The 27818-nt window shown below is 39.6% G+C and overlaps 2 protein-coding genes across 3 annotated transcripts; both read left to right on the forward strand.

Annotated features, from left to right (window-relative positions):
- The first annotated feature begins 1727 nt into the window (after positions 1 to 1727).
- On the forward strand, positions 1728 to 21633 carry zfyve21 (zinc finger, FYVE domain containing 21). Of its 2 annotated transcripts, XM_062995777.1 has the most exons (8): positions 1728 to 1864; positions 4395 to 4445; positions 5192 to 5360; positions 10132 to 10207; positions 10297 to 10388; positions 13729 to 13782; positions 15706 to 15836; positions 19048 to 21633. In XM_062995777.1, exons 1-8 carry the CDS (start codon positions 1739 to 1741, stop codon positions 19081 to 19083), a joined length of 735 nt encoding a protein of 244 aa, XP_062851847.1. In that variant the 5' UTR covers positions 1728 to 1738; the 3' UTR covers positions 19084 to 21633. The 2 variants fall into 2 exon arrangements, with proteins under 2 accessions (XP_062851847.1, XP_062851846.1); XM_062995776.1 differs by lacking the exon at positions 13729 to 13782.
- A 3216-nt stretch (positions 21634 to 24849) lies between these two features.
- Positions 24850 to 27588, forward strand: LOC134314365 (immunoglobulin lambda-1 light chain-like). The gene is made up of 4 exons (XM_062994948.1): positions 24850 to 24929; positions 25074 to 25355; positions 25629 to 25670; positions 27135 to 27588. Exons 1-4 carry the CDS (start codon positions 24878 to 24880, stop codon positions 27458 to 27460), a joined length of 702 nt encoding a protein of 233 aa, XP_062851018.1. The 5' UTR covers positions 24850 to 24877; the 3' UTR covers positions 27461 to 27588.
- The last annotated feature ends 230 nt before the right edge of the window (positions 27589 to 27818 follow it).

Consider the following 27818-nt stretch of genomic DNA (forward strand, 5'->3'; position numbering starts at 1 on the left):
TTGCACAAATATAATTTGCATAAAAGAGTCGTCAGTAAGAAAGATTATCTGAAACTTTATCATAACAGTGAAATCTGAAGAATGTCAGTTTGCAAAGCAGCATCTTGATAAGTCGGAGGTATTTAGGACACATAAAATTAAGTTTTTGCCCACAATCACTAAAGATATGTTTAAATAAGAAAAGGACAAAAAAACAAATTTATGAAAAGAACGACTTGCCAATTGTTAAACATTACAGTATGTATATATATATATATATATATATATATATATATATATATATATATATATATATATATATATATATATATTATGCTTAAGTTTCTTTGCCAGTGTCACAGAAATCATTATACCATAAACACAATAATTCATCTAGTTCATAGCTTCAAATTCTTGTAGCGAATGATCTAGTCAATCAAGAAACTGATGATTTTACAAAGTAAATTTTTGGGGGGTGGCGACGTGGCTTAGTCGGTAGCACTGTTACCTCACAGCAAGAAGGTCCTGGGTCCTTCTTCAGGTGGAGTGGTCCGGATCCGTTTTTTGGGGGGTTTGCAAGTTCTCCCCGTGCCTGTGTGGGTTTCCTCCGGGAGCTCTGGTTTCCTCCCACAGTCCAAAGAAATGCAAGTAAGGTGAATTGTAGATATAAAATTGTCCATGACTGTGTTTGATATTGAACTTGTGAACTGATGAATCTTGTGTAACCAGTAATTACCTCTCCTGCCATAAATGTTACCAAAGTTGGCTCTCAGGTGGCGCAACGGTAAAACACGCTAGCACACCAGAACTGATATTTCAAACTCGTTGTTTTGAATCTCAGCTCTGCTATCTGTCAGGCTGGGCGCTTACATGAACAACGATTGGATGTTATTCATACAGGGTGGGAGCCGGACGAGGATTCCTCGTAACTGATGCAATTATGACCTCTGATGCTAATTGATGCTGCCTGCACAGGGAGGGATAATGCATTGATCAGGGTGTGGCTTTCCATACACAAAGCTGATCCGCATATGAACTCACCTGGTGGAGGTAAAAAGATGCAGTCGGCTACTGCACACGTGTCGGAGGGGGGCACGTGTCAGTCTCAGCTCTCCTCAACCAGGGTGGATATCAAGATCAATAGAGAGGAAACATAATGCAATCGGGTAATTACATTTTCTAATAATAAAATAATAATAAATAAATAAATGTAAGCAAAGTGTGTAGATATAATGTTAAAATCCTAATAAATAAAAAGTAATTTTTGGAATGGCCCTTTCAGGCTAATACCTTAAACTGAATACATTCTAACATGTTTTTTGTTTGCTTATATTGCACATAGGCTTTATTTGGAATGTAATTGTTTATAAACGTTTAATATACGAGATGTATCACTTCAGACTTTCCATTTGACCATCAGCGTAGTTAAGTAAATACACAAAGCGTGTATTTCAAATTGATCGGTTTTGTAAGTATAGTGCGCTACACGTAGTTCTACAGCTATAACTTTTCACCCTACATAGTTTACTTCTCTAGTGTATACGCGACCATTTGAGATTCAGCCAGTGTCATTGAGAAATGCTAGGGGTTTAAAAATACCACATTGCTGTTAATTGCACTACAAAGGTCGCGAAAACAACTATTTCTTGCTCTCTATAGGCGACCTAAGTAGGAAGCTGGAAGGTATTTGGGAAACATCCAAATACAACAACAACAGTACTGCCTTCACGTCGGAGCTACGTAGTTAGTTAGTGAAAAAATGTCAGCCGTGCCTGACGGCAAAAAGCTTGTGCGAAGCCCGAGTGGACTGCGAATGGTGCCGGAGAATGGAGCATTTGGCAGTCCGTTTTCGTTAGCCGAGCCTCAGTGGGTTCCAGACAAAGAGGTACAAGCTAAAAAAAAAAAAAGACACAATAAAAGTGAATGTGTTGTTATGTACCGTCTTATAACGACTGACCATTTGTTGGGGCGTTGTTAGTTGGCTGTGTCCAGCCAGTTCAGATCGTGATTCAAACCGCGTAGAGTTTACTACGTAGTATGCTAAAATATCAACAACTACGTACTATTCCAGTGTACTATGTAGTGAGTAGAATTCGGTTTGGGATGCAGCCTTAGTGTTTTGGAAACTCTTTGAACTGAGAGTGAAATGAATTCCCAATTATTGTTATTTCATGAAGTTATGCAGCTAGTTTGTTTATTAACCGTATACTTTTATACTTATATTAATACAATTTTTTTTATTTTTATAAAATCTTATTTCAGTATAACAATGCACTACGTGAACAAAAGTATGTGGACGTTCTTTTAAACAAGGTTTTACAGCCACACCCATTACTGACTGGTACGTGCAATCAAGCATACAGCCAGTCATTTGCACACACAAACATGGGTCATGAGCAAAGAAAGGGCAGCTTCTAAATCCACATCGATGTAAAGCTCGCTCTACTTTGGACACTCATGGTGTCATCCATACAACAGACCACTTTTTGGTGGTTCTTGGATTGCAGATTGAGTTTCTTGCAGAACCTGGCAAGAAACCACTGTTCTGTGTTTTCATTGGGTGCTGTCAAACTAATCCTATTTATATGGAGAAGTAACAATGAAGAACTCAGCAGCTGCAGTTACGTCATCATAACTAATGAAAAAGTTGATCATGCCATGAAGCTATGTGACATAATATAAATGACAGGTGTCAGATTACATCATCTGAAAGGACGGCACGGTGGCTCAGTGGGTAGCACTGTCGCCTCACAGCAAGAAGGTCCTGGGTTCGACCCCCAGGTGGGGCGGTCCGGGTCCTTTCTGTGTGGAGTTTGCATGTTCTCTCTGTGGGAGAATTTCCTCCGGGATTCCTCCAGTTTCCTCCTTCAGTCCAAAGACATGAAAGTGAGGTGAATTAGAGATACAAAATTGTCCATGACTGTGTTTGACATTAAACTTGTCATCTGATAAATCTTGTGTAATGAATAACTAATCGTTTCTATCCTAATTGAATCTCAATTAAAAAAAAAAAAAAAACACTCCTTCCTGTCCAGTTGTTATATCGTCTTTCTATGTGCATCACCAGACCTAGTGCAACTAGTGTAAAATTGCACTGTTTTTAATTTGCCCAAGTCCGAGTCATCCGAGTGCCGCACTCTCTCCAATGACTTCCTGTAGCTGCTTGCATTGAATTTTAAACAATGATGCTTGACTACAGATATAAATCTACTTAAAAGCACTTATCAAATCTTATTTTGTCCCATGTGTTCTTCTAGCTACAAATCTGGTTTGTCTAGACTTAAGGAAGACAGGCATCAAGCCTCTTCTCTGTACTAGCACCAAGGCGGTGGAACAAGTTATCCCTGTCTGTTTGGACAGTAGTCTAGCATCAAATAAAGACCCATCTTTTTACTAATTTATAAATGTTTTATAACACAAGTCCTGTTCTCTTACCTATATAGTCTAGCAGTTGTAGCCTAGCGGTTAAGGTACTGGACTAGTAATCAGAAGGTAGCTGGTTCAAACCCCACCATTGCCAGGTTGCCACTGTTGGGCCATTGAGTAAGGCCCTCAACCCTCAGTTGCTTAGACTGTAAGTCGCTTTGGATAAAAGCGTCTGCTAAATGCAGAAAATGTAAATGTAATAACAGGGTTTTTGCAGATGTTTCTTCTAGGAGTAGACTAGGAGTAGACAGACGTCAGTAAAAAAATGGTTTTAAAACAGCAAAAAACTATATTTACTCCTACTATATTCTGAACTTGATGTTTGCAACACATTCCAAACTGTTGAGAAAGATGAATTGTCTGACTGGGAACTGTTGAATAATCGTACAGTTTTGTACAAGTTAAAAAGTAACTATTGATGCTATAATGAATAAAGGAGCATTAACAACATGCTCCAGAATCCTTCAGCTGTTTAAGAGAAAGGAGGGGTTAAAGTCTGCCACTGCTTTGGACGACTGCCTCAGTGAAGAGTCCAACACTTTAAGATCAATGTTTTTTCAATGCCTGATTGCAAGGAATATACCATTTGCCATGTTCAGTCCATAACGTTATTAAAAGATTCAAAGGGCGGCTAAGTGAGTAGCACTGTCGCCTCACAGCAAGAAGGTCCTAGCTTTGACCCCCAGGTGGACATGTGGGTTTCCTCCAGCTGCTCCGGTTTCCTCTCACAGTCCAAAGACATGCAAGTGAGGTGAATTGGAGATACAAAATCATCCAAGTGTTCGAGATAACCTTGTGAAGTGATGAACCTTGTGTAATGAGTGACTACCTTTCCTGTCATGAATGTAACCAAAGCGTAAAACATGACATTAAAATCCTAATAAACAAACAAACAAACAAACATTAAAAGATTCAGAGAAACCAGAGAAAAGCTATTCTGATCTCTTCCGACTTGTGTAATCAATAACTTGTTTGTTCTGTTGTTTTAGTGTCCCAGATGCATGCAGTGTGACACAAAATTTGACTTCATCACCAGAAAGGTAAGTAATAAAATTCAAAGCAGTCTGTACAGGTTGAAGCAGTCTGTACAGGCCAGTCATTTGTCACTGTTGGGTCCCTGAGCAAGGCCCTTAACCCTCAACTGCTCATCGTGTTCCGCTCATCGTGTAAGTCGCTTTGGATAAAAGCGTCTGCTAAATGCTTAAAATGTAAATGAATCCAGGTTTTCTATTCACATTACTTTTTGTTCTGTAATCTCCAACTACACTATATGGCCAAAAGTATTTGGACACCTGACTGAGTTTGCCGGACATCCCATTTCCAAAACAAATGGTCTTAAAATACGGTGATCTTTATGTGATCCTATAAGCTATAACAGCAGCCACTTTTCTGAGAAGGCTTCCCACAAGATTATGAAGTCTGTGGGAATTTGTGCCCATTCAGTCAAAAGAGGCTGGGCACTGATGTTACTAAAGGAAGCTTCAATTGATGTTCCTGAAAGCTTGTCACATGATTCTGGAATGTGTCTGCTGGGATTTATATCCCAGGCACTGATGTTGGTCAGTCAACGTTCCATTTATTCCAGAAATATTTATCATTGTTATGGACCTCATTCTGGGCACAGTGCCACAGTAATGCTAGAACAGTAATAGTGAGTGTTACAAACTAAGTACTTTTGACCATACAAGGTGAAAACTGTAGTTTTACTATTGGTCATTATATTTTCAGGTGTAGTATGTTGCTTCTTATGTAAGTTATGTGAGTGTCTTGTTATTTGTCTCTTCAGCACCACTGTCGGCGCTGTGGTCGGTGTTTTTGCGATAAATGCTGCAGTAAGAAGGTGGCATTACCCAGGATGTGTTTTGTGGATCCGGTCAGGCAGTGCGGGGAATGCAGCCTCACCTCACAGAAAGAGTTTGAGTTTTATGACAAGCAGCTCAAATGTCTCACTGCTGGTAAGAATGAGGAGTGAATGAATGCACAATCACACACACATACTTGCACATTAGAATGTACACTATGGGTGTGTCTGAAAACCTAGTGAGCTGCCTTGCTGCCTACCTAGGTAGCTGCCTAAGTAGAGAGGATTCTAATAAGACATCAAACCTATAAGTCAGGTTATTCAGACACACTACTTAGACAGCAATTACATCACCGCAGTTTTCACTTACTTAGCTAACACACAATAAGAAATCAATTAGGAATCCCGAATAATCTGATAGAAGTTTTCAACTCTAAACACTATAAAAAAGTAAGAACATTTCTTGCAATAACTGAACTAATCACAAAATTGTGAAAACATCAAAAATCTAACGAAGCACCTCTCAGTCACAATTATTAATTACATGAAGACATGATGTTAAACCGCTTAATCAAAAAAAAAAACGGAGAACTTACATATGAAGATAAATAAACCTAAGATGAAACAAGAAAGACTATGACTTGGAAAATAAATAAATAAAAGTTCAATGATCCTGCCATGAATGTGACCAACGTGTTAACATGGCGTTAAACCATAAAATAAACAAACAAACTTAGCTAACACAGTTAGCCTCAGACCATTCAAATCAATGGGCTGAGGTGACACGACCCGCTAGCATGCCAGCTAACTTCCCAAGAATTCGGACAGCCTTCTTCTTTGCAGCACACATAGGATGACATAAAATGCTGTCCATGTAGAGAGCTCATTGGTTTTCGGACAGTCTTCGCTACTCAAGTGACCTGCACAGAGCTCTGACCACAGCCCCATAACTTTAAGATCTAATCATCAATAGCAAAACTGGAGTTCTCTTTTGGCACTGTGCCAAGAATGGGGTCCATAACGACGAAGGGTCTCAAAACCAATTAAATATTTCTGAATTTAATGGAATGCTGACAGTCCAACATCAGTGTCTGACCCCTATTTAGGCATTTCCTCAATTTTGGCTGAAGGGAGATGAATTCCCACAGACACACTCCAGTTTTGGCTGTATTAACCACAAAGGGGTTTTGTGGTTTTGGAATGGCATGTTCTTAGAACTCATATACAGTGTATCACAAAAGTGAGTTTCTGCAAATATTTCATTATATCTTTTCATGGGACAACACTATAGACATGAAACTTGGATATAACTTAGAGTAGTCAGTGTACAGCTTGTATAGCAGTGTAGATTTACTGTCTTCTGAAAATAACTCAACACACAGCCATTAATGTCTAAATAGCTGGCAACATAAGTGAGTACACCCCACAGTGAACATGTCCAAATTGTGCCCAAATGTGTCGTTGTCCCTCCCTGGTGTCATGTGTCAAGGTCCCAGGTGTAAATGGGGAGCAGGGCTGTTAAATTTGGTGTTTTGGGTACAATTCTCTCATACTGGCCACTGGATATTCAACATGGCACCTCATGGCAAAGAACTCTCTGAGGATGTGAGAAATAGAATTGTTGCTCTCCACAAAGATGGCCTGGGCTATAAGAAGATTGCTAACACCCTGAAACTGAGCTACAGCATGGTGGCCAAGGTCATACAGCGGTTTTCCAGGACAGGTTCCACTCGGAACAGGCTTCGCCAGGGTCGACCAAAGAAGTTGAGTCCACGTGTTCGGCGTCATATCCAGAGGTTGGCTTTAAAAAATAGACACATGAGTGCTGCCAGCATTGCTGCAGAGGTTGAAGACGTGGGAGGTCAGCCTGTCAGTGCTCAGACCATACGCCGCACACTGCATCAACTCGGTCTGCATGGTCGTCATCCCAGAAGGAAGCTGACGCACAAGAAAGCCCGCAAACAGTTTGCTGAAGACAAGCAGTCCAAGAACATGGATTACTGGAATGCCCTGTGGTCTGACGAGACCAAGATAAACTTGTTTGGCTCAGATGGTGTCCAGCATGTGTGGCGGCGCCCTGGTGAGAAGTACCAAGACAACTGTATCTTGCCTACAGTCAAGCATGGTGGTGGTAGCATCATGGTCTTGGGCTGCATGAGTGTTGCTGGCACTGGGGAGCTGCAGTTCATTGAGGGAAACATGAATTCCAACATGTACTGTGACATTCTGAAACAGAGCATGATCCCCTCCCTTCGAAAACTGACCCCAAACACAACCTCCAAGATGACAACTGCCTTGCTGAGGAAGCTGAAGGTAAAGGTGATGGACTAAACCCAATTGAGCACCTGTGGCGCATCCTCAAGTGGAAGGTAGAGGAGTTCAAGGTGTCTAACATCCACCAGCTCCGTGATGTCATCATGGAGGAGTGGAAGAGGATTCCAGTAGCAACCTGTGCAGCTCTGGTGAATCCAATGCCCAGGAGGGTTAAGGCAGTGCTGGATAATAATGGTGCTCACACAAAATATTGACACTTTGGGCACAATTTGGACATGTTCACTGTGGGGTGTACTCACTTATGTTGCCAGCCATTTAAACATTAATGGCTGTGTGTTGAGTTATTTTCAGAAGACAGTAAATCTACACTGCTATACAAGTTGTACACTGACTACTCTAAGTTATATCCAAGTTTCATGTCTATAGTGTTGTCCCATGAAAAGATATAATGAAATATTTGCAGAAATGTGAGGGGTGTACTCACTTTTGTGATACACTGTATGTGTAATTGTCATCTGTCCAAATATACATTATTTGGCCATATCGTGTAATTCCCAAGATTTCTGATGGAGTGCAGGTCAGAAAAAAAATAGACTTGGCCACCAAAGGTTTGTGGACACCTAACACCCAATTATTTTACAATTACATTTATGGCATTTAGCAGACACTTTTATCCAAAGCGACTTACAGTACTGTGACAGTATATTGTCTAAGCAAATGGGGGTTAAGGGCCTTAAGAGCCCAGCAGTGGCAACCTGGCAGTGGTGGGGCTTGAACTAGTGACCTTTTGATCTCTAGTCCAATACCTTACCTGCAAGGCTACAACTGCCCTAAACACTGGTCTAGACCATGCTGACAGCTTGATTACATTTACAATTGCTGCACCAATTAAATCCAAAGCAACTTGCATTACATGTACAGTATACAGTCTAGGGATGTCCCGATCACGTTTTTTTGTTCCCGATCCCGATCTTTAATTTTGATCCCGATCCGATACCGATTCTCAAACCGATACTTGTATTTTGTAGATATTGTCTAGATAAGAACTAGATAATACTGTTCACACAGTGCACACTTCAAGTACATTACAGTTATTCAAATTAATCCAATGTATATGTTTAACAACTGAATAGCTCTGCAGTGCTGTAGGAAAAAAATTGCCTGCATCCAAGCTATTGCTTAATGTTCTTTTACAAAATAAAAGTAAACAAACCTAGTGCAGCATTGTAGTAAAAATGAAGTGAGATAATTACAGTTTCACTTTGAACTTTATATTCAAAGAACATAATTATGTTTAATGCAGTGATACACTAAAAATGAACAAAAATCTCCACTCACAAGTGGTGTAGCAGCTTAACTTGAATATAAAAAAACAAATAAGTTACTTAACAGCATTACAGTAAAACCTGAATACCAAAATAAAATGGAAAGTCACTCTTTTGTTATGAAGGAAAGCCAGTTCTTAAAGTGCTTGTATTGTGACAATGGTTTGATGGAGTGAGTGTGTTTTGACCCTTTGGGGCTTCCATAGTGCATGGGATAGCGTGCTCGGCTCTAGCTGTCCGCGATTCAGTACAGTAACAGAAGAAGTTAATAAAGTGTTTTGCTCCCGACAATTTGTGAATATACCGTGTATTTTATTTCTTTATTAAGCGAGTGCATCACTACGATGCTCGGTTACATAACTAAGCCAATCAGAGTGCTTGATACTGAGATGTCGTTCAGTCTTGTAACACGTAAACTCGTAACGCTGCATGTTATGGTCCTGAAGTTTTCATACTCGGATTAAAAGTTATTGTTTTGTAAACCGGAGTGATCCTCGACTCACACACCATATAAACAGTAAAATTCTACAGTAATGAACGCAGCTCTGCTCCTACCGCCTCGTGAAACGCTCGCATTGCAGACATTACACCGCTGTTGGACTCGTTTCACTTTCCAATTTAAAGTATTTCCACACAGCGTACATAAACAAAAAGTAAAACAAAAGATCTGGTTATGATCGGCATTAGTAAAGCCGATTTCCGATCAGTTAAAAATGCCTTGATCGGCCCCGATTCCGATCTTTGAGATCGGATCGGGACATCCCTAATACAGTCTGAGCAATTGAGGGTTAAGGGCCTTGCTCAAGGGACCAACAGCAGCTACCTGGCAGTGGTGGGGCTTAAACTAGTGACCTTCTGATTACTAGTCCATTACCTTAACCGCTAGGCTTATTCAAAGCCATTTTTGATCATGTGGAGTTAATCCTTATTTATGAATTGTCCACGAGATTTTGAAACATGACTGCAGGAATCTATTTCCATTAAGCCACAAGAACAATAGTGAGATTGGACACTGACTTTGGGCAATAAGGGCCGACTCACAGTCGGCATTTACTTTCATCCTGAAGGTCTTCAGTTAGGTCAGGGCTCTGCACAGACTGGTCAACTCAGCAATCCATTGACACACTCCCAAATCTTCTTTAAAGCCTTACCAGAAGAGTGAAGGATGATAAAGCCGTAAAAGTGTCTGATTTTAGATTGGGATGCCATGCCTGTTAACAGGTGTCCATATACTTTGGCTATGTTGCTTGTTGTTTATGCTCTTTTTTATAGAGGTTTGTCATGTTCAGCTGTTCAAGGACTTGACTCTTAACTTGACTTTCATAGGTGGCACGTTTGTGGTTACAGTAGGCTCTTCGGAGAAATCAGAGACCATGACATGCAGACTGTCAAACAACCACAGGTAACACACACACACACACACAATTCATGGAATGCATGGAATTCATGAACTTTATAAAATGTAAGATAGAATGTGTTGACTCTTATCAGATATTTGTTTCTGGATGGAGAAAGCCATTTTGAGGTGGAGTTGTCTCGGATCTCCAGCATGCAGGTGCTAACAGAGGGCTCGACTTCTGGAGGTAAGGCCCAAAAGACCACAGTTAAGTCAGTCCTATAGTTTGAACTTTCTAGGAAATTTTGTCAAGGTGTTTGAAGTTCCACCAGAGGGCGGCATGGTGCTTGGTAGGCAGCATTGTCACCTTACAGCAAGAAGGTCTTGGGTTCGATTCCCAGGTGGAGGGGTCCGGGTCCCTTCCGTGTGGAGTTTGCTGGTTCTTCCAGTGTCTGGGTGGGTTTCCTCCAGACGCTCCGGTTTCCTCACACAGTCCAAAGACATGCAAGTGAAGTGAAATAGAAATACAAAATTGTCCATGACTGTGTTTGATATTAAAGACTTGAACTGGTGAATCTTGTGTAGCCAGTGATTGCCTGTCCTATCATGAATGTAACCAAAGTGTGTGAAACATGATGTTAAAATAATATCCTAATAAATAAATAGATCATTAAATAAATAGATAAACAAATGTGAAAGTTTCACCTGAATCAAACGTTCACATATACATAGGAGGCTTGTACTCTGCAACGAGCAACCAAAACATTACAACCACCTCTCAAAAATGTCTATAGCAATGCCTGTTTTGTAAGAATTGTCCATGTTGTGCTCAGAGATCTATTAAATATAGAGCTGATTGGGTGGATAGTTCCTCCCAGTTCACGTGTTAAGTCATGAAGATCTAAGTGACCTTCATAAGGGCCAAAACATAATGGCAGACCCCTTGGTTGAACCATCTCAGAAACAGCAAGGGGTACTGACAGGCAGCCATAGTGAGTACCCACAGACAGTGGTCCAAGGAGGGACAAGTATCTACTGGTCGTTGGGCGGCCAAGTACAGACCAACAGTAGACCTTCTGTGGCTCTAACTGTAGATTATCTTAATCCTGGTGACGAGCTAAATGTGGCACAACACACAGTCTATTGAACCCTTCTGTGTATGGGGCTGCGTAGTGGGTGAAGGTCCTGCTGGTAATGTCCTGCTGGTAATGTCCTGCTACCAGATGCCCCAGGAGCCATCGGTGCATCTCTCTTAGAAGAGTATGTCAACTTTTGACTTTGTATTCGTCATATCTTCAACATTTCTGTCTACAGGAATGTAACATTATAATCCGAAAAGCACATTCAGTGGATATAGCTCATCATTTTTAACAAGCCTCAAAGGAAATTGGGCACTGTGCCCTCGTTTCTGCTTGGTTCTGTGTTTATTTGTCTTCCTGGGTCGATATTTACACTTAACAGCTGATCGATGTGAAATATGAGTACACAGTGCTGCTCAGTTTCATGCCAGACAGGCAGGAGCTTCATCTGATATCAAGGCTAACTCATCGAACAAGTGGATGAATTTTTTGCTTGGTTGACTGCTTTTGGACTGTTGATTCTTTTGCTTTGAACCTGCAGCTACAGCAGACCTATCTATGATCACAAATTAGAAAAAGTTAGGACAGAATGGAAAATGCACTTTAAAAACAGTGCTTCTTACATTTAGTTTAACAGTTTTAAACTGCCTTGCAGCCATAAAAATGAAGACGAAAATATAAAATGGACCCACGAAATAAAGACAAGACACAATAAGCAGACTTAAAAATATACCAATCATGCCATAAAATGACACAGATGTGTTAAACATGGCCAAAAGTATGCAGACACCTGACAGTGAACTTGTTGTTTTTACAATGCCAAAACCTTGGACATTCACATACAGTTTCCCTTGCACCCGTAGTAGCCTTCACTTTTCTAGAAATGCTTTTCACAACTTTTTGGACTGTGTCTGTTGGAATTTGTGCCCATTTTGTGGAAACAACAATTGCTGGGTCAGGTTGGACAAGAAGAATCCATGTTCATTCCAGAGATATTTAATAGGGTTGACAATGCAGGCCACTGGAAATGTCTTAAAGGACATATGGCAACAGATTAGGAAAGGTCCTTTTGGAATTCAGCATGATTGTACCACAAAGTTGAAAGCATGGGGCGGCATAGTGGCTCTATGGGTAGCACTGTTGCCTCACAGCAAGAAGGTCTTGGGTTTGATCCCCAGGTGGGGCGGTCCGGATCCTATCTGTGTGGAGTTTGCATGTTCTTCCTGTGTTGTGTGGGTTTCCTCCCAAAGTCCAAAGACATGCAAGTGCAGTGAAGTGGAGATACAAAATTGTCCGTTCAACTTCAACTGATGAATCTTGTGTAACCAGTAACTACCTGTCCTCTCATGAATGTTGCCAAAGTGTGTAAAACATGACGTTAAAATCACAATAAATAAATAAATAAATAGTTAAAAGCATTTATGCTGACCTCAGGTGGTGCAGCAGAACCAGAGCTGGGATCTCGAACACATCGTATCGAATCTTAGCTCTGCTTGCCGGCTAGGCTGAGCAGCCACATGAACAACGATTGGCCTGTTGTTCAGATATGGGTGGGATTAAACCGGATAGAGTCTCTCTCTCATAACTAATGCAATTACGACCTCTGCTGGCTGATTGATGGCGCCTGCACAGAAAAGAGTGCTGTCAGGGTGTGTCTCTCCGTAAACAGTGCTGACAATCAAAGTGTAGGTGATAAGATGCATACGGCATGCTGACCTCGTGTCGGAGGGGGCGTGGGTTAGCTTCGTTCTCCTCAATCAGAGCAGGGATCGGCATTGGTGGAGAGGAAGCGTGATGCAATCGGGCAATTGGACGCACTAAAGGGGAGAAAAAAGGGGAGAAAATGCATAAACAAAATATATTTAAAAAAAAAGCATGTATGTTATGTTCTATAATAGATTTTTGTTTTTTAAAGCATCTGTTTGCAGTACGAGGGGCTGAAACACCTGAATTCAAACATGTACAGGAGCACCCACATACCCTTAGCCAGATATTCAGTTCTCTTAGATTTCGCTCCGAGGTAACAACGGCATTGCTGAAAATGCTGAAAAGTCATCGGCTGCACATTCATGATGTAAAATCCATGTTCTGCCACGTCCCGAAGGTGCACTCCAGCACAGTAATGCTTCTTGCATTAAGAGAGATGTCCGGCTTTAAAAGCTCATCGGCTTTCCACACCGATCACCACAAACGTCCTGCGATTATTGATTCATGAACTACTGTTGGTTCCTGTCTCAGTCAGCACGGATCTTTTCGTCCATTTGCCAACTTGTCCATTTTATATAACTAAATTGCATACTTGGCATGCTTATATGCTACTGTTTAGTTCAGTAGGTGGGGATTTTGTGCATTTTTTTCAATGCAACTTATAAAAATGTATTAATAAATTTCTGTAATTTTGCTTTTTGCTGTTTCTAACATGTTTGTTTGTATTTACACCTAACATAATGCCAGTCTTCACTTTTTGTCTCTGGGATGCTTGACGCTTTGTTTCTTTTATGGGCTCAGAGAAAGAAATTCACACATACACCACTCTGCTGGACAGTCAGTATATATCAGAAGGTTAGCACCCATCTCTTTCTCTTCCAGATCTACCTGTGTCCTTGTAACCCACCCCCCACCCCCACCCCCACCCCCATTCCATAGTTTTTCCCACCACATGACACTAAGAGCAGTGGTTCTCAAAATGTTTAGACCGTTCTACTGTATATCAAAACCTTCAGTTACATCTGTTGTTTTATGTGTTAACCAGAGGTGGAAAGTAACGAATTACATTTACTCGCATTACTGTATGAGTAGTTTTTTGTGTACTTTTTAGAGTAGATTTTACAATCTGGGTCTGGGAAACTGCTGCAGTGAATTCTGCAATGGAAAATAAACTAGTGCTAAAATAAAGGAGCTGTAATCTAGGTATAGAGTAGGGAAGGGTGATTTTAAAAGTTTAACATGTTTGGAGTTTCATGTTTCGTTATTTGACAACATAGTCTGATGTCAAAGAATGGCAAAGTTTTGTCTTACATCTTGAAGGTTTTCTTTGGGTCATTTAGTGAAAGTCACAATGAAATTTGCAGTATGACTGTTGTTTGGTATTTGTCGGTGATGAAAAGAAGGCTGGTCTATAGATTCCACAATTAATGCCAACTTCAGTGGTTATACAGTTTGAAAATGTTTTATGGGATGGTCTGTACTAAAATGACACATTACACACCCCTAAATGTTTTAAATGTTGTATCAACATGTTTTTTTCTATTATATTTTAATTAAAAACAACTATTGTGAGATATATTGACTTGTCCTGTTTGGAGACACCCTCTCCTGTTAAAAAAGTAACTAAGTAACGTTTACTCTGAGTACATTTTAAATGAGTTACTTTTTACTTGAGTAGATTTTTAGACTAGTAATTTTACTCGTACTTAAGTAAAAATTCATTAAAGTAATAGTACTTTTACTTGAGTACAATATTTTAGTCTTATTTCCACCTCTGGTGTTAACTCTGCAGCCATGGTGAGCTTCTAAACTGATTTTCACTGTAATGTTGGCTGACAATAAATAAATGATGATGATGGTTACATGTAGCCTACATATGCTCGGAGCACTCACCATCTAAGCCGTCACATTGTGAGAACGTCTAAACTCGGGTATGTTTGCACAGGGCGCCAGTGTTAATTTAAAAGTAGGGTGGCCCGGTGGGTAGCACTGCTGCCGCTGTAAGAATTACAGCATGGACCCAATTATGACAAGTTCGGAGAGATGTCCTTCCTTTTTTTCCCTTACACCTCACAGCAAGAAGGTCCTGGGTTTGATTCCCAGGTGGAGCGGTTCGGGTCCTTTCTGTGTGGAGTTTGCATGTTCTCCCCGTGTCTGCGTGGGTTTCCTCCTGGAGCTCTGGTTTCCACCCACAGTTCAAAGACATGCAAGTGAGGTGACTTGGGATACAAAATTGTCCCTGATTGTGTTTGACATTAAAGACTTCATCAATGAGAATGCATGAACCAGTAAACATAAACCAAGAGTTAAGCAAGCTAGTGGGTGATGGGAAGTATAAGGAACATTAAAAGATTAGACAGAAATCCTACTATTGCTCATCGGGTCTGGTTTATTTGGTCACAGTGCAGTTTACCACAGCTTGCCAAACACTAACGGCAGTCACTGTAGCAATTGCAAAAGAACCAAGCTGATTTTCACCATATAAACGGCGACCAGTGTAAAAACACCCTGAAGGTCTAGCTTGCTGAGAAAGTTCATTATTTAAGAAGGAAGGGCTTCTACCATTTAATCCAGTTTGCATGCTTTGTTGTGAACGTCTTGTTTTGTGTTTGTTGGCACAATTTGCATGGTATTAGGAAAGCATATCTTTTTTTATGGCATGAAGTGATTGTCAGCATCCATTGATGCCCTTAGTCAGTGTCTGTAATCCCAAACAAAAGAAATCTTATAACAATCATAATTTCAATCTAAATCTCTTAAGTCTGACCTCTCTCGTAGACGGTGCGTCCCGTGCGACAGGCATGCTGCTGCACTACAAGCCTCCCGGCTCACAGGATTCACAGCAGCTTCGCATGGAGGCTGCCGACGACAAGAAGAGTGCCTCCACCTGGCTCGCTGCCATGCACAAGGTACCAGTAACATGTAATATTAAGACCCTGTCCTGTCCTGTCCTGTCATGAATGTAACCAAAGTGTGTAAAACATGACGTTAAAATCCTAATATAGAAATAAATATTCTCTCCACAAGGGGGCATTCGCATACAAGTTTCAGTTTCAAAGTCAAAGTTGCTTTATTGTCAATACAGCAATATGTACAGGACATACAATGGATTGAAATTACGTTACTCTGACCCATGGTGCAACACTAAACATTAATTAAAACAATAAACCTAGAATAAGAAGAATATAAAAATAGAATAAACACACTAGAATAAACACACTAAAGCGCAAATATATATACACTGACACAAGAAGTATGAAACATACAGCACTAAAATATAACACTTGAAAAACAGAGGTCCCAATATTAAAAACCTAGACATTTAAAGTGACAATGCAGATTTAGAAGCCTTTGTGTCAAACCAGTGCAATTATATATTTATATGCCTATAAATATGTATTTATTTATTTATTTACAGTGAGGAAAATAAGTATTTGATCTCCTGCTGATTTTGTAAGTTTACCCCCTTACAAAGACTTGAACAGTCTATAATTTTTATGGAAGGTTTATTTTAACAGGGAGAGACAGAATATCAACAAAAAATCCAGAAAAAAACATTAAATAAAAGTTATAAATTAATTTGTATTTAATTAAGGGAAATAAGTATTTGATCCCCTACCAACCAGCAAGAATTCTGACCCCCACAGACCGGTTATGTGCCCATGAGGCACACAAATTAGTCCTGTCCCTGTATAAAAGACTCCTGTCACAGAATCAGTTTCTTCTGTTCAAATCTCTCGACCACCATGGGCAAGACCAAAGAGCTATCAAAGGACGTCAGGGACAAGATTGTAGACCTGCACAAGGCTGGAATGGGCTACAAGACCATCAGCAAGAAGCTTGGTGAGAAAGAGACCACTGTTGGTGCGATAATTCGAAAATGGAAGAAATACAAGATCACATTCAATCGCCCTCACTCTGGAGCTCCATGCAAGATCTCACCTGGTGGGGTAAGAATGATTCTGAGAAAGGTGAGGTCAGTCCAGAATTACACGGGAGGAGCTTGTCAATGATCTCAAGGGAGCTGGGAGCAGAGAAATGCTGGATATGACCCCAAGAACACCATCCCCACTGGGCATTTCTCTGCCTCCAAACACGGCGAGTGGAGTTGATGCCAAAGAGCTCAATTTTGGTCTCATCTGAGCATATCACATTCTCCCAAGCTTTCTCTGAATCATTCAGGTGTTCATTGGCAAACTTCAGACGGGCCTGTACATGAGCCTTCTTGAGCAAAGGGACTTTGCGGGCACTGCAGGATCTCAATCCATTACGGCGAAGTGTGTTACTAATGGTTTTCTTGGTGACTGTGCTCCCAGCTCCCTTGAGATCATTGACAAGCTCCTCCCATGTAATTCTGGGCTGACCTCACCTTTCTCAGAATCATTCTTACCCCACCAGGTGAGATCTTGCATGGAGCTCCAGAGTGAGGGTGATTGACTGTGATCTTGTATTTCTTCCATTTTCGAATGATCGCACCAACAGTGGTCTCTTTCTCACCAAGCTTCTTGCTGATGGTCTTGTAGCCCATTCCAGCCTTGTGCAGGTCTACAATCTTGTCCCTGACGTTCTTTGATAGCTCTTTGGTCTTGCCCATGGTGGTCGAGAGATTTGAACGGAAGAAACTGATTCTGTGACAGGAGTCTTTTATACAGGGACAGGACTAATTTGTGTGCCTTTTGTGCACATAACCGGTCTGTGGGGGTCAGAATTCTTGCTGGTTGGTAGGGGATCAAATACTTATTTCCCTTAATTAAATACAGATTAATTTATAACTTTTATTTAATGTTTTTTTTCTGGATTTTTTGTTGATATTCTGTCTCTCTCTGTTAAAATAAACCTTCCATACAAATTATAGACTGTTCAAGTCTTTGTAAGGGGGTAAACTTACAAAATCAGCAGGGGATCAAATACTTATTTTCCCCACTGTATATATTTATAATTTATATGCCTGTTAAAATCTGTTTAATTATTATTGTTCACTGCGATCCATTTTTTTGGGAAAAAGGGAAAAACCCTGGGGTAGGCCAAGACTCAATGCCAAGGACAAAAATGGCCATCACTTCTGGTACCGACCAATAGAAAAGCGACTGTGGCTCACATTGCAAAATGTTGTAATACTGGTGGTGATGTGAATGGGGAACAACGCAGTGCATCGAACCCTTGTGTAGGGGGCTGCATAGTCGCATGATTAGGCCTTTGTAAAAGTCACTCGGGTCTTTATCCTGTCCAGTAACTCCTATGAGCCTAGAATTTAATATATCCCTGACCATGACATGCGAAAAGAGAAATGTCATGCATTTTTTGGGGGGTGGTCCTTATAATTTGTCTGATTGGTGTTTATAATCATTATTGGAACAGCTCAAGTACTTTAGTAAGCTACTTAGCTACAAGCTACTTAATGCAGCGTTCACGTTTGGTTTATTCAGCCTGCCTTGTCATTATTTAGAATGCTATTATCATTATTTAAAAATTCTACAATTGGTAAAGCCAATGGCAAATAAGTGGAAATGTACAACTTTCTAAATTTATGGGCAAATATCAAACTGCAGGTAAGATTTGGTATCAAGACTGGAAATTTCTTTAGCATTTTTTCCCAATTTTTCTCCCAATTTAGTCGTATCCAATTACCTGATTGCATTACACCTCCTCTCTACTGATGTTGATCTCCACCTCGATTGATGAGAGTCATGACTAACACACACACCCTCTTTCACCTGCACGAGGCGAATTCATATGCAGTTCAGCTTTGTGTGCGGAGAGCCACACCCTGATCAACGCATTATCCCTCGTCACTGTGCAGGCACCACCATTAATCAGGCAGCAGAGGTCATAATTGCATCATTTATAAGGTCCAACATAAGAACAAGAGCCTGCTGGATGGCAGACAGAGATTCGAACCGACTAGTGTGTTTTACTGCTTTTTAACTCAGGACCAGATATCTTACCAGTAGGGAAAGTATGGTAGAGTTTGTTCCTACTTTTAATATAAACCTGCTTCCACTGTATTTCCCATTCGAATTAAAATGCATAAAAAAAGAAAAAAAAAGTCTGCAATCGAATCTGATACAACTCTGCCACTCCCTTCACATTTGATTCATTCATTCTTCTTTCCATCAACAGGCGGCCAAACTGCTGTACGAGTCGAGGGATCAGTAAAACATCTGAAGGATAAACACAGAGCTGAAGAAAGGAATGGATGAGAAAAGAAGAGGAAGAAGTGGAAGACTTCCTGCATATTCTCTATTACTTAATCCACAATGTCTACATGCTTTCTATCAGACTTCTGCTTTCTGTTTCCTTTTTGGAAGGATTGGATTGGTCACGTGGCCTGTCCATCACTCCAACGGGGCGGACCAAGTTAACCAATGATCTTAGTGCAATATAAAATATATAGACTATATTGATGCATACAGGTAATGTCACAATGTACTCTCACGTATGGATTTGTTTTTTCCTTTTTTTTAAAACTGCCAGATTGCTATTTTAACACAAAATAATGTGTATGTATCGACTTTGTACTGCTAATATATTTACAATACTGCCTTTTAACACTTTAAAAAAAAATTCTTTTGAACACTAGATTAGTTAGAAAAGTAGCACAGATACGCCGTTCACACTCTAAACCTGTATAAATACTGGGTTACCTTAGCAATACAGGCCAATTTACCGTTTGCACCTTTTTATTAACGAATTACCTGGTACACACAATGTGGTGTTAAGCAATGTCGCACATTGTGGCTTCCGTTACTCTTACGTTCACACACTTTAGATTATAAGTTGCATCCACTATATTTACTTTATGCATTTTCTCCCCTTTTTCTCCCCCTTAGCATGTCCAATTGCCCGATTGCGTCATGCTTCCTCTCCACCAATGCCAATCCCTGCTCTGACTGAGGAGAACGAAGCTAACCCATGCCCCCTCCGACACGTGGGCAGCATGCCGTATGCATTTTATCACCTGCACTTCGACGAGTGCAGTGCAGCTCAGCGTTGTGTACAGAGAGACACACCCTGAGAGCACTCTTTTCTCATCTCTGTGCAGGCACCATCAGTCAGCCAGCAGAGGTCGTAATTGCACCAGTCATGGGAGAGATACCCCATCCGGCTTAGTCCCGCCCATATCTGAACAACAGGCCATTTGTTGTTCATGAGGCCGCTCAGCCCTAGCCGGTAGGCAGAGCTGAGATTCGATACGATGTATTCGTGATCCCAACTCTGGTTCCAGCGTGTGTTTTACCACTGTGTTACCTGAGCGGCCAGTTGCATCCATTCTTAACAGCAATGACTGTGCATTCAGATTTCAGTTAAACTAAAAATCAAAGGTTAGAGCCAAAAGTATGAGGACACCAGCCAACTTTTACACATCCTGTTTCAAAACAACAGGAATTAAGGTACAATTGGACCTGGCTTGTACACAGGGGACTAGAGCAAACAGGAGTGTTCCAAAAATGGTTGACTGAACACCTGAAACACATTCCTAATAACTTTAGGTTTTATGAAAATGTGCTGGGTTAAAAATACACATTCAGCAACTTAGATTTACTCACTAATGTACATGGAACAGTTGTCTCTTCTGAAAGGCAGAAAGAAAGCCCTAACGGTCACTTAATGCTAAGTGGAAATTTGACCAAGTGGTCAGAAGGAACATAGGAACCACCAAAAACCAGGTCTGCCTTAAATTAGAAGCTACAGGGCCATGAGTGATACTGTACACAGTCAAGAGTGCTGATGTTGTACATGTCACAATCAGCACCTTGAATAAGTAGAGGGGCTACTGGTGGTAAGATCCACACTACTGGTAACATCAGTGCCTGTGTTCCAGGGGTTTAAATACTGTACTGGGCTTAGAAATACAGAAGGCGCATGGTATGGTGTTACAAGACCCTAGCCAGTGGTGGGCACATATAGTGCCGAACCCAAGCCCAAATAAATAGAAGGAAAGGCATCCAGAGTAAAAACAATGCCAGATCTAATATGCAGACGATCAATCCACTGTGGCGATGCCTAACCAGAGCAACTGAAATAAATCATTCATTCATGTTTTCAGCAGCCTTCAAACACAAGGACAATGTTAATCATTCTTTTTGGGGCCAGCATATTGTCAAAATAAAAGGACTTCCTATAACATCCCACAGCATGCATGTCAGGTACATTACTGATGAATAAAGTCATTTAATGGTAAAAGGGCTTGTGTGTATAGGCTTTGCTTAAATTTTTTTTTTTTTTTAGCTACAAATGTTGCGTGACTGAAATAAGTTTTTTTTTTTTCCTTACAGTGCTGTTTAACATTTAAAGTTCAGCTTAAGGACCAGCGTATGGCTTTTCTGAAGAACAAAAAAAATGACTGGGTTTAACAGCACAATGTAAAACAAGCTAAATCAATGACTCTGTATGTACATTTTCTGTTCAGTTTTTCATGAATCCATGGTCAGTATTCAGAAAACAGAAAAATATTTGAGGTAATTCTGTTTTCTTCCCCAAACATGAAAATTCCTGCCCCCCTCACCCCCCAACTATTTTAAAATTGTTTACAAATGTATGTGCATGTTTTTTCTTATTGACTCAATCTTTTAATGCTGATTAAATTAGTTCTTTGTAACCTGTAAATTTGTCTGATTTTCATTTTCTCTATGAACTTTCTCAGGTTTTACATGATCAAGCAACAATTGAGTGCTTTAATAAAATGAAGTGTGATTATCATCACAATCCTTTTGTCTCGATGTTTTGCCAAAGCCCAGATTTTGTAAATCAGCCTTATTTGTTTATGTTTTATGTAAAATGAATTATAAAGGAATGATCATGTATACAGGTAATGGACTTTTTCTGTACAGTATGTCATAATAAAACAGTCATTGTACTGTATAGTTAAGACTTTTTTTTTTATTAATTGATGACCTGTCCCCATCCTCTGTTGGTGTTTTGGCTCTGATAATCATTTTTGAAGGCGAGGCCAGAAATGTTGTCTGACTCTTAGTGTGTATGTGATGAAAACCTTCTTTGCATATTTCTCCCTCTACAGTGCATAATATCATTAAACAATTAAAGAAATCAGGAGGAATTTCAGTGCATAAAGGCCAAGTGCGCAAGCTTAAGCTAAACGCCCATGATCTTCGATCACTCAGACGGCACTGCATCAAGAACCGCCACTCAACAATAGCTGATATAACCACATGGGTGAGGGATTACTTTGGCAAACCTTTGTCAAGCACTAAACTTTACTGTGCAAAAAAGAAGCCTTATGTTAACCATGTCCAGAAGCGGCATCAACTTCTTTGGGCTCGGAAGCATATAGGATGGACCATCACACAGTGGGAACGTGTATTGAGGTCAGATGAATCAGCATTCCAGGTCTTTTTTGGAAAAAATGAACACTGTGTGCAAAGACAAAAAGGACCATCCAGACTGTTATCAGCAACAAGTCCAAAAGCCAGGGTCTGTCATGGTATGGGGCTGTGTCAGTGCCCTTGGCAAAGGTAATTTACACTTCTGTGATGGCAGCATTAATGCAAAAAAAGTACATTGAGGTCCTAGAGCAACATATGCTGCCTTCAAGATGTCATCTTTTCCAGGGACGTCCAGGCATTTTTCAACAAGACAATGCAAAACCACATGCTGCACACATTACAAAGACATGAGTGTGGAAGAAGAGGGTACGGGTACTGGACTGGCCTGTCCCCAATAGAGAATTTTGAAAGTAAAAATGCAACAACAACGACCATACTGTTGCACATCTTAAGACGTGTTTGCAGGAAGAATGGGACAAAATAAAAGCTGAAACACTAAATCGCTTGGTATCCTCAGCGCCAAAACATCTTTTAAGTGTGGTGAAAAGAAATAGCTACATTACAAAGTGGTAAATGCTTTACCGTCTTAACTTTTTTGGAATGTGTTGCAGACCTGAAATGCAGGAATGGATGTTTATTAATAAATGAAATGAAGTTGAGCAGATAAAACATGAAATATCTCAGGTTCATCCTGTCTGCAATCAAATAAAAGTCAAAGTAAATGTAAGAAACTCTGAGTTTTTTTATTATTTGCTTTTTCCATGCCGTCCCAACTTTTTCTGATTTGGGGTTGTACAATAAGGTCAGGAGATTAGACCCAATTGTGCATGAACCATTTTATGTGGACATGTACAGGTTTTGAGTTATTGCCCAACTTATGAATGTATAATTCATTCGTTCATTGTCCGTTACTACTAATCCATCCTATTTAGCATTGCTGTAGGTACAATTCACTGGGCAAAATGTAGGAAACACCTCAGAAAGGTCGCCGGTCCATCGCAGATCATGGTGGTATAATGCTGTGTGCAATGTTTTCGTGGCACAAATCAAACCCCTAGCAATGGTGGAATCCACCATTGCTTGAATGCACCAGTCTGCACATCTGATTTTGCTGCTCATTGCCATTTGCCCTATTATATCCACAGTCCACCCTTTGACAATGGTAACTTCCTTGTCTCGAAGCACAAGTCATCTTTAAGAGGTTTTATGAACATATCAGTGAGTTTGCTGTACTTCAGTCGCCTCCCCAGTCACCAGCTCTGAATTCAATATAGCACCTTTGGGACATGGTACAGGAAATTCACAGCATCAAAATTAAGTGGCCTGGTTTTCTTATAAAATATTATAATTACTGGTTGACCTGCATTGTTTTTTTAATTACTGATGTACTGTATCTCCATATTTCCTGTCAGAACATTCTTAGTCTCAGAGAGATCTGATTTGCATATAGTTTCTGTACAGGTTCCTCTTTCTCTAACTGAAACCCAACCACCACGCTTCAATAATTCTCCACCTGCTTTGATTAAATCATTTTAAATAGATTTGCAAATAAATGCAATTTCAAAAGCAGTTTGAGGAAGGTCGTTTCCGGTTGTAACATGCCTGTACCCCTGTGTCCCTTTGGCCCTACATTGTATATAGATTCCAAGCACTGTTATGTCTGATGTTTCCACTTTGTGTCCACTCATATTCAATACTCTTTGGTGCACATGATGGATTGTTTGTACAATCTGATCCAAAAACTGGGAAACAAAAGCACAGATACACTATATGGCAAAAAGTTTGTGGACACCTGTACAGTTCATTTTAAACATGGGCATTAATATGGGAGTTGGGATTTTCCCTTCTGCCTATTTTAGGCTCCACTCTGTTTGCAAAGCTTTCCACAAGAAATATGGAATTAAATAAGAAATAAAAGCTTTAAAAGGTCAGGCAATAACGTGGGATCTGTGCAGGTCATTGATGTTCCTCCACACCAAGCTTTATCTATGACCTTCCCAGTTGGTGTAAAGGATCTCGATTGGGTTCTAGAGAGCCTGCATAGAGCAAATCCGACTGAGCATCTTTGGGATGAATTGGAATGTTGATAATGAGTCAGTGTCTGACTTTACAAATATGTTTTTTTGGGCAGTGATAGCTCAGTGGTTAAGGTACTGGACTAGTAAACAGAAGGTTGCCGGTTCAAGCCCCGCCACCACCAAGTTGCCACTGTTGGGTCCCTGAGCAAGGCCCTTAACCCTCAATTGCTCATTGTGTTCAGCTCATTGTGTAAGTCGCTTTGGATAAAAGCATCTGCTAAATGCTGAAAATGTAAATGTAAATGTTTTTGACTAAATGGACACAAATTTCTACAGACATTCTATAATCTTGTGGAGTCATGCTGGAACATTAAAGAGGCACCATCAAACTGTCGCCAGTTAGAAGCATATAATTTAGTTTTAGTACTGATTTTATACACCTGTTAGCAATGAATGTGACTGAAAACCCTCAAATAAATAATTAGGAGAGGTGTCCGCATATTTTTGGCCAGGAAGTATGTGTGTGTATGTGTATTTTTTTTTTTGCATGAGTAGCTCTGTTTAAAAGCAGCAGCACATCAGTACGGGCTGCTAGGATTCTGTTCTGCGAGGAGACTCGTCTGTCTGATTTTGTCCCCAGATCTGATCATGATGATCTTTAACGCTGCCTCCATTACAGTCCTGCTGCTCACTCTCTCTGGTAACTTCACTCAACATCTAATCTGATTCTTTAATCAAGAACTGTAACTCAGCTTTCTCTAAAGCTCTCGTCTTTATTGTAGTCTTTAACAGTGTTGCATTAGAACAATATTGAGATTGAATTTTTTTCTGTTTATTTTGACAGGTTTGGAAGCTCTTGTGATGAATCAGGAGAAGTCGATATCTGTTAAAGCTGGTCAGAACGTGAAGATACTGTGTTCACCCAGCACTGGTGACTGGGCATTAACATGGTACCAACAGAAACCTGGAAAAGCACCAAAATTTCTGCTTGTAGACAGCACTAGAGCAGATGGACTACCGGGTCGCTTTACTTACAGTGGATCTGGATCTCAGGAATATCTGCATATTAATGGTGTTCAGGCTGAAGATGAAGCTGTTTATTACTGCGCTTGTCATGGCTGTGATGGTGACACAGTGCTGCAGATCAATCAGCCTCTCGTACAAAAACCTCTACAAGATCTAATCTGGATCTAAACCTATCTGAACCAGTCACAGTTCTAGCAGAAACACTCACTGGTGTTCAGTATGAGTTGGGTTAAGAGTTCTGCTCTGTTTCTGGTGATTTTGTGCTGTTTTTCCATGTTTAAAGAGGACAGTGGTGATCAGTGGAGTGTTGAGTGTGAACAGAAGCAATGAACTACAGTCCTGAGCTTTTTGTATTGAGCTCAAACACTGTGAGGTAGTAGGACATTTTTTGGAGGAGGCACTGAAGTAACTTTTGGTAAGTAAAATCTTATTTTTGATTAAATTAAACACAAGATTACAAAAATAATATACATAATTTCTTATACATTTTATAGTTAAACATTCTTATATCTTATGTTATTATAGTTACAAGTACACAATGTTTATTAAACACCTTATTCCTTATTTTAAAAATATTAAAGACATTTATGTTATAAAACTGGTCATTTAAAATCTCACTTTAAATTATGAACTTTTAAGTAATACAAATAATTTGTAAAGAATTACAGTTAATCACTGAATAATAATTTAGTACAATTTTACCACAGATATTTATTTTATCATAATAATAATAAAACACTATACCTACATTTTTGTCACTAAATAATAAGGATGTGTACTTTTTGTCAAAAATGCTTTGTTTTGGGTTTTCTAAAAATATTATACAAATTAACTGGGCCAAAAATATGCTGGATTTTACAACTGTATTATATAACTGTGTAACTATATTTATTATATTTTCTATATTTATTTAACTATACAAGTCTTTTTTAATCAGTCAGCTGCTTCCATACATCTACGACCTAGCGTGGCTCAGACAGGATCTTTGATCAATCTACAATCTACAAAAGTGGACAGAATTCAAACTAAGTTGTTTGTTTTCTAACTTGACTTTTTTTTGTCCAGCAGCAGAGAAAATTCTTACAAGATTCAGTTCAACTTGATTTTTCATTTCATTTCAAAACCAGTTTGTACATGTTCTGGGACATTTGACGACATGAGGACTTAATCGTGCACTGCAGTTAAAAATTTTCCTTCACATGTATAAGCCTTAATTCCAAAGAAGTTGGAATAGAAGGAGAAATGCTTAAAAAACAAAATAAACAATAATCATAAAAAAAAAAAAAAAAAAAAAAAAAATGAAATCAGTGATTAGTGACTTGAATTCTACTAAAAATGTGAGAGTGAATAGTCCACATAATAAAAATAAATTAAAAAAATTATCTTGACTCGTCTTGGTATGAAATGCATATTGTATTGGTAGTCAGAAAATTATATTATACTGCACATAAAACACCCAAAAAAATTAAAAATGGGTTCAGAAAGACACCAAATCTGGTCGGATTTCAATTCAAATTTTAAATTAACTTTGTCTCAGTATTACCACTTTAATTGTGGTATTCTGTTTATTACTATTCACATAATTAATGTATTTAAAATACTGCATATGCATATTTACTTTTGTGGCTGAATATTACATGACATTGATCAGGATAAAGTGTAATGAAACAGACAATTAATTAATGGATACATTTTATAAAGCTTTGTTTACTGTTTGCTGACTGATAAAAGACAAATGTATGTACGTATAAAAAGGTATGTATAAAAACATGACCTCCAGTTTAGTGTGTCTATAATTAATAAATATAATTAATATGATATTTATTCTTGCAATTTTGCAATGATTTATTTTTAATTCCTCTACTTTATCGTTCTCCAGCTTCTACATCTCCTCCATCCATGGTTCTGCTGGCTCCCTCTCAGTCTCTCCCCTCAGGTGAAAATGCCAGGGTGGTGTGTGTGGCACAGGGTTTCCGTCCTGACAGCGCCACTCTGTCCTGGTCTGAGGATGGAAGCACCATATCAGGTGCTGAGGTGCAGACGGGAGAGTCTGAGCGCCAGTCTGATTATAAGTTCTCTCAGAGCAGCGTGCTGAACCTCAGCCCAGAGCGCTGGAGCTCCGGACGAACCTACACGTGTCACCTGAAGCACCTGGCGCTGGCAGCACCGCTGAGCCAGAGTGTTAGTGCAAATAAGTGCAGCTAGAGAGTCTGAGGAATGAATGTGCTGCACTTATTTATGTGGGAAAGAGCTGATTTAGCTTCATTTATCAGTGCTTTGTTTTGTTTTTGCTTCCATTTAGAGGAAATGCTGAAGGTTTGATGTAGAACAGAATCATGTAGTTGCTTCACTAGCTGCATCAGTTTTACCTCAATAAAATGTTTATCAGAGATGAGATTGTGTGTGATATTTATTAAACACTTCTGAATTATTTAAAGCATCCCCAAATATTCTAGTGATTTTCAGAATCTATTGTACTGAATTGATTAAAAAATGTGGTAAATATTTGTCAGAGTAAATGATGTAAATTATTCAAAGAAACATGATCTTATGATTGATTATA

The sequence above is a fragment of the Trichomycterus rosablanca genome, chromosome 5 (assembly GCF_030014385.1).
Source record: "Trichomycterus rosablanca isolate fTriRos1 chromosome 5, fTriRos1.hap1, whole genome shotgun sequence".
In the NCBI taxonomy this organism is placed as follows: domain Eukaryota; kingdom Metazoa; phylum Chordata; class Actinopteri; order Siluriformes; family Trichomycteridae; genus Trichomycterus; species Trichomycterus rosablanca.

Excerpts from the sequence above, each read along its gene's own strand:
- LOC134314365 (XM_062994948.1), top strand. The coding sequence starts at position 24,878 with ATGATGATCTTTAACGCTGCCTCCATTACAGTCCTGCTGCTCACTCTC. Across the intron at positions 25,356-25,628 it reads CGCTTGTCATGGCTGTGATG|GTAGTAGGACATTTTTTGGA; the intron begins GTGACACAGTGC and ends AAACACTGTGAG. Across the intron at positions 25,671-27,134 it reads AGGCACTGAAGTAACTTTTG|CTTCTACATCTCCTCCATCC; the intron begins GTAAGTAAAATC and ends ATCGTTCTCCAG.
- zfyve21 (XM_062995777.1), top strand. The coding sequence starts at position 1,739 with ATGTCAGCCGTGCCTGACGGCAAAAAGCTTGTGCGAAGCCCGAGTGGA. Across the intron at positions 4,446-5,191 it reads TTGACTTCATCACCAGAAAG|CACCACTGTCGGCGCTGTGG; the intron begins GTAAGTAATAAA and ends TTGTCTCTTCAG. Across the intron at positions 10,208-10,296 it reads AGACTGTCAAACAACCACAG|ATATTTGTTTCTGGATGGAG; the intron begins GTAACACACACA and ends GACTCTTATCAG.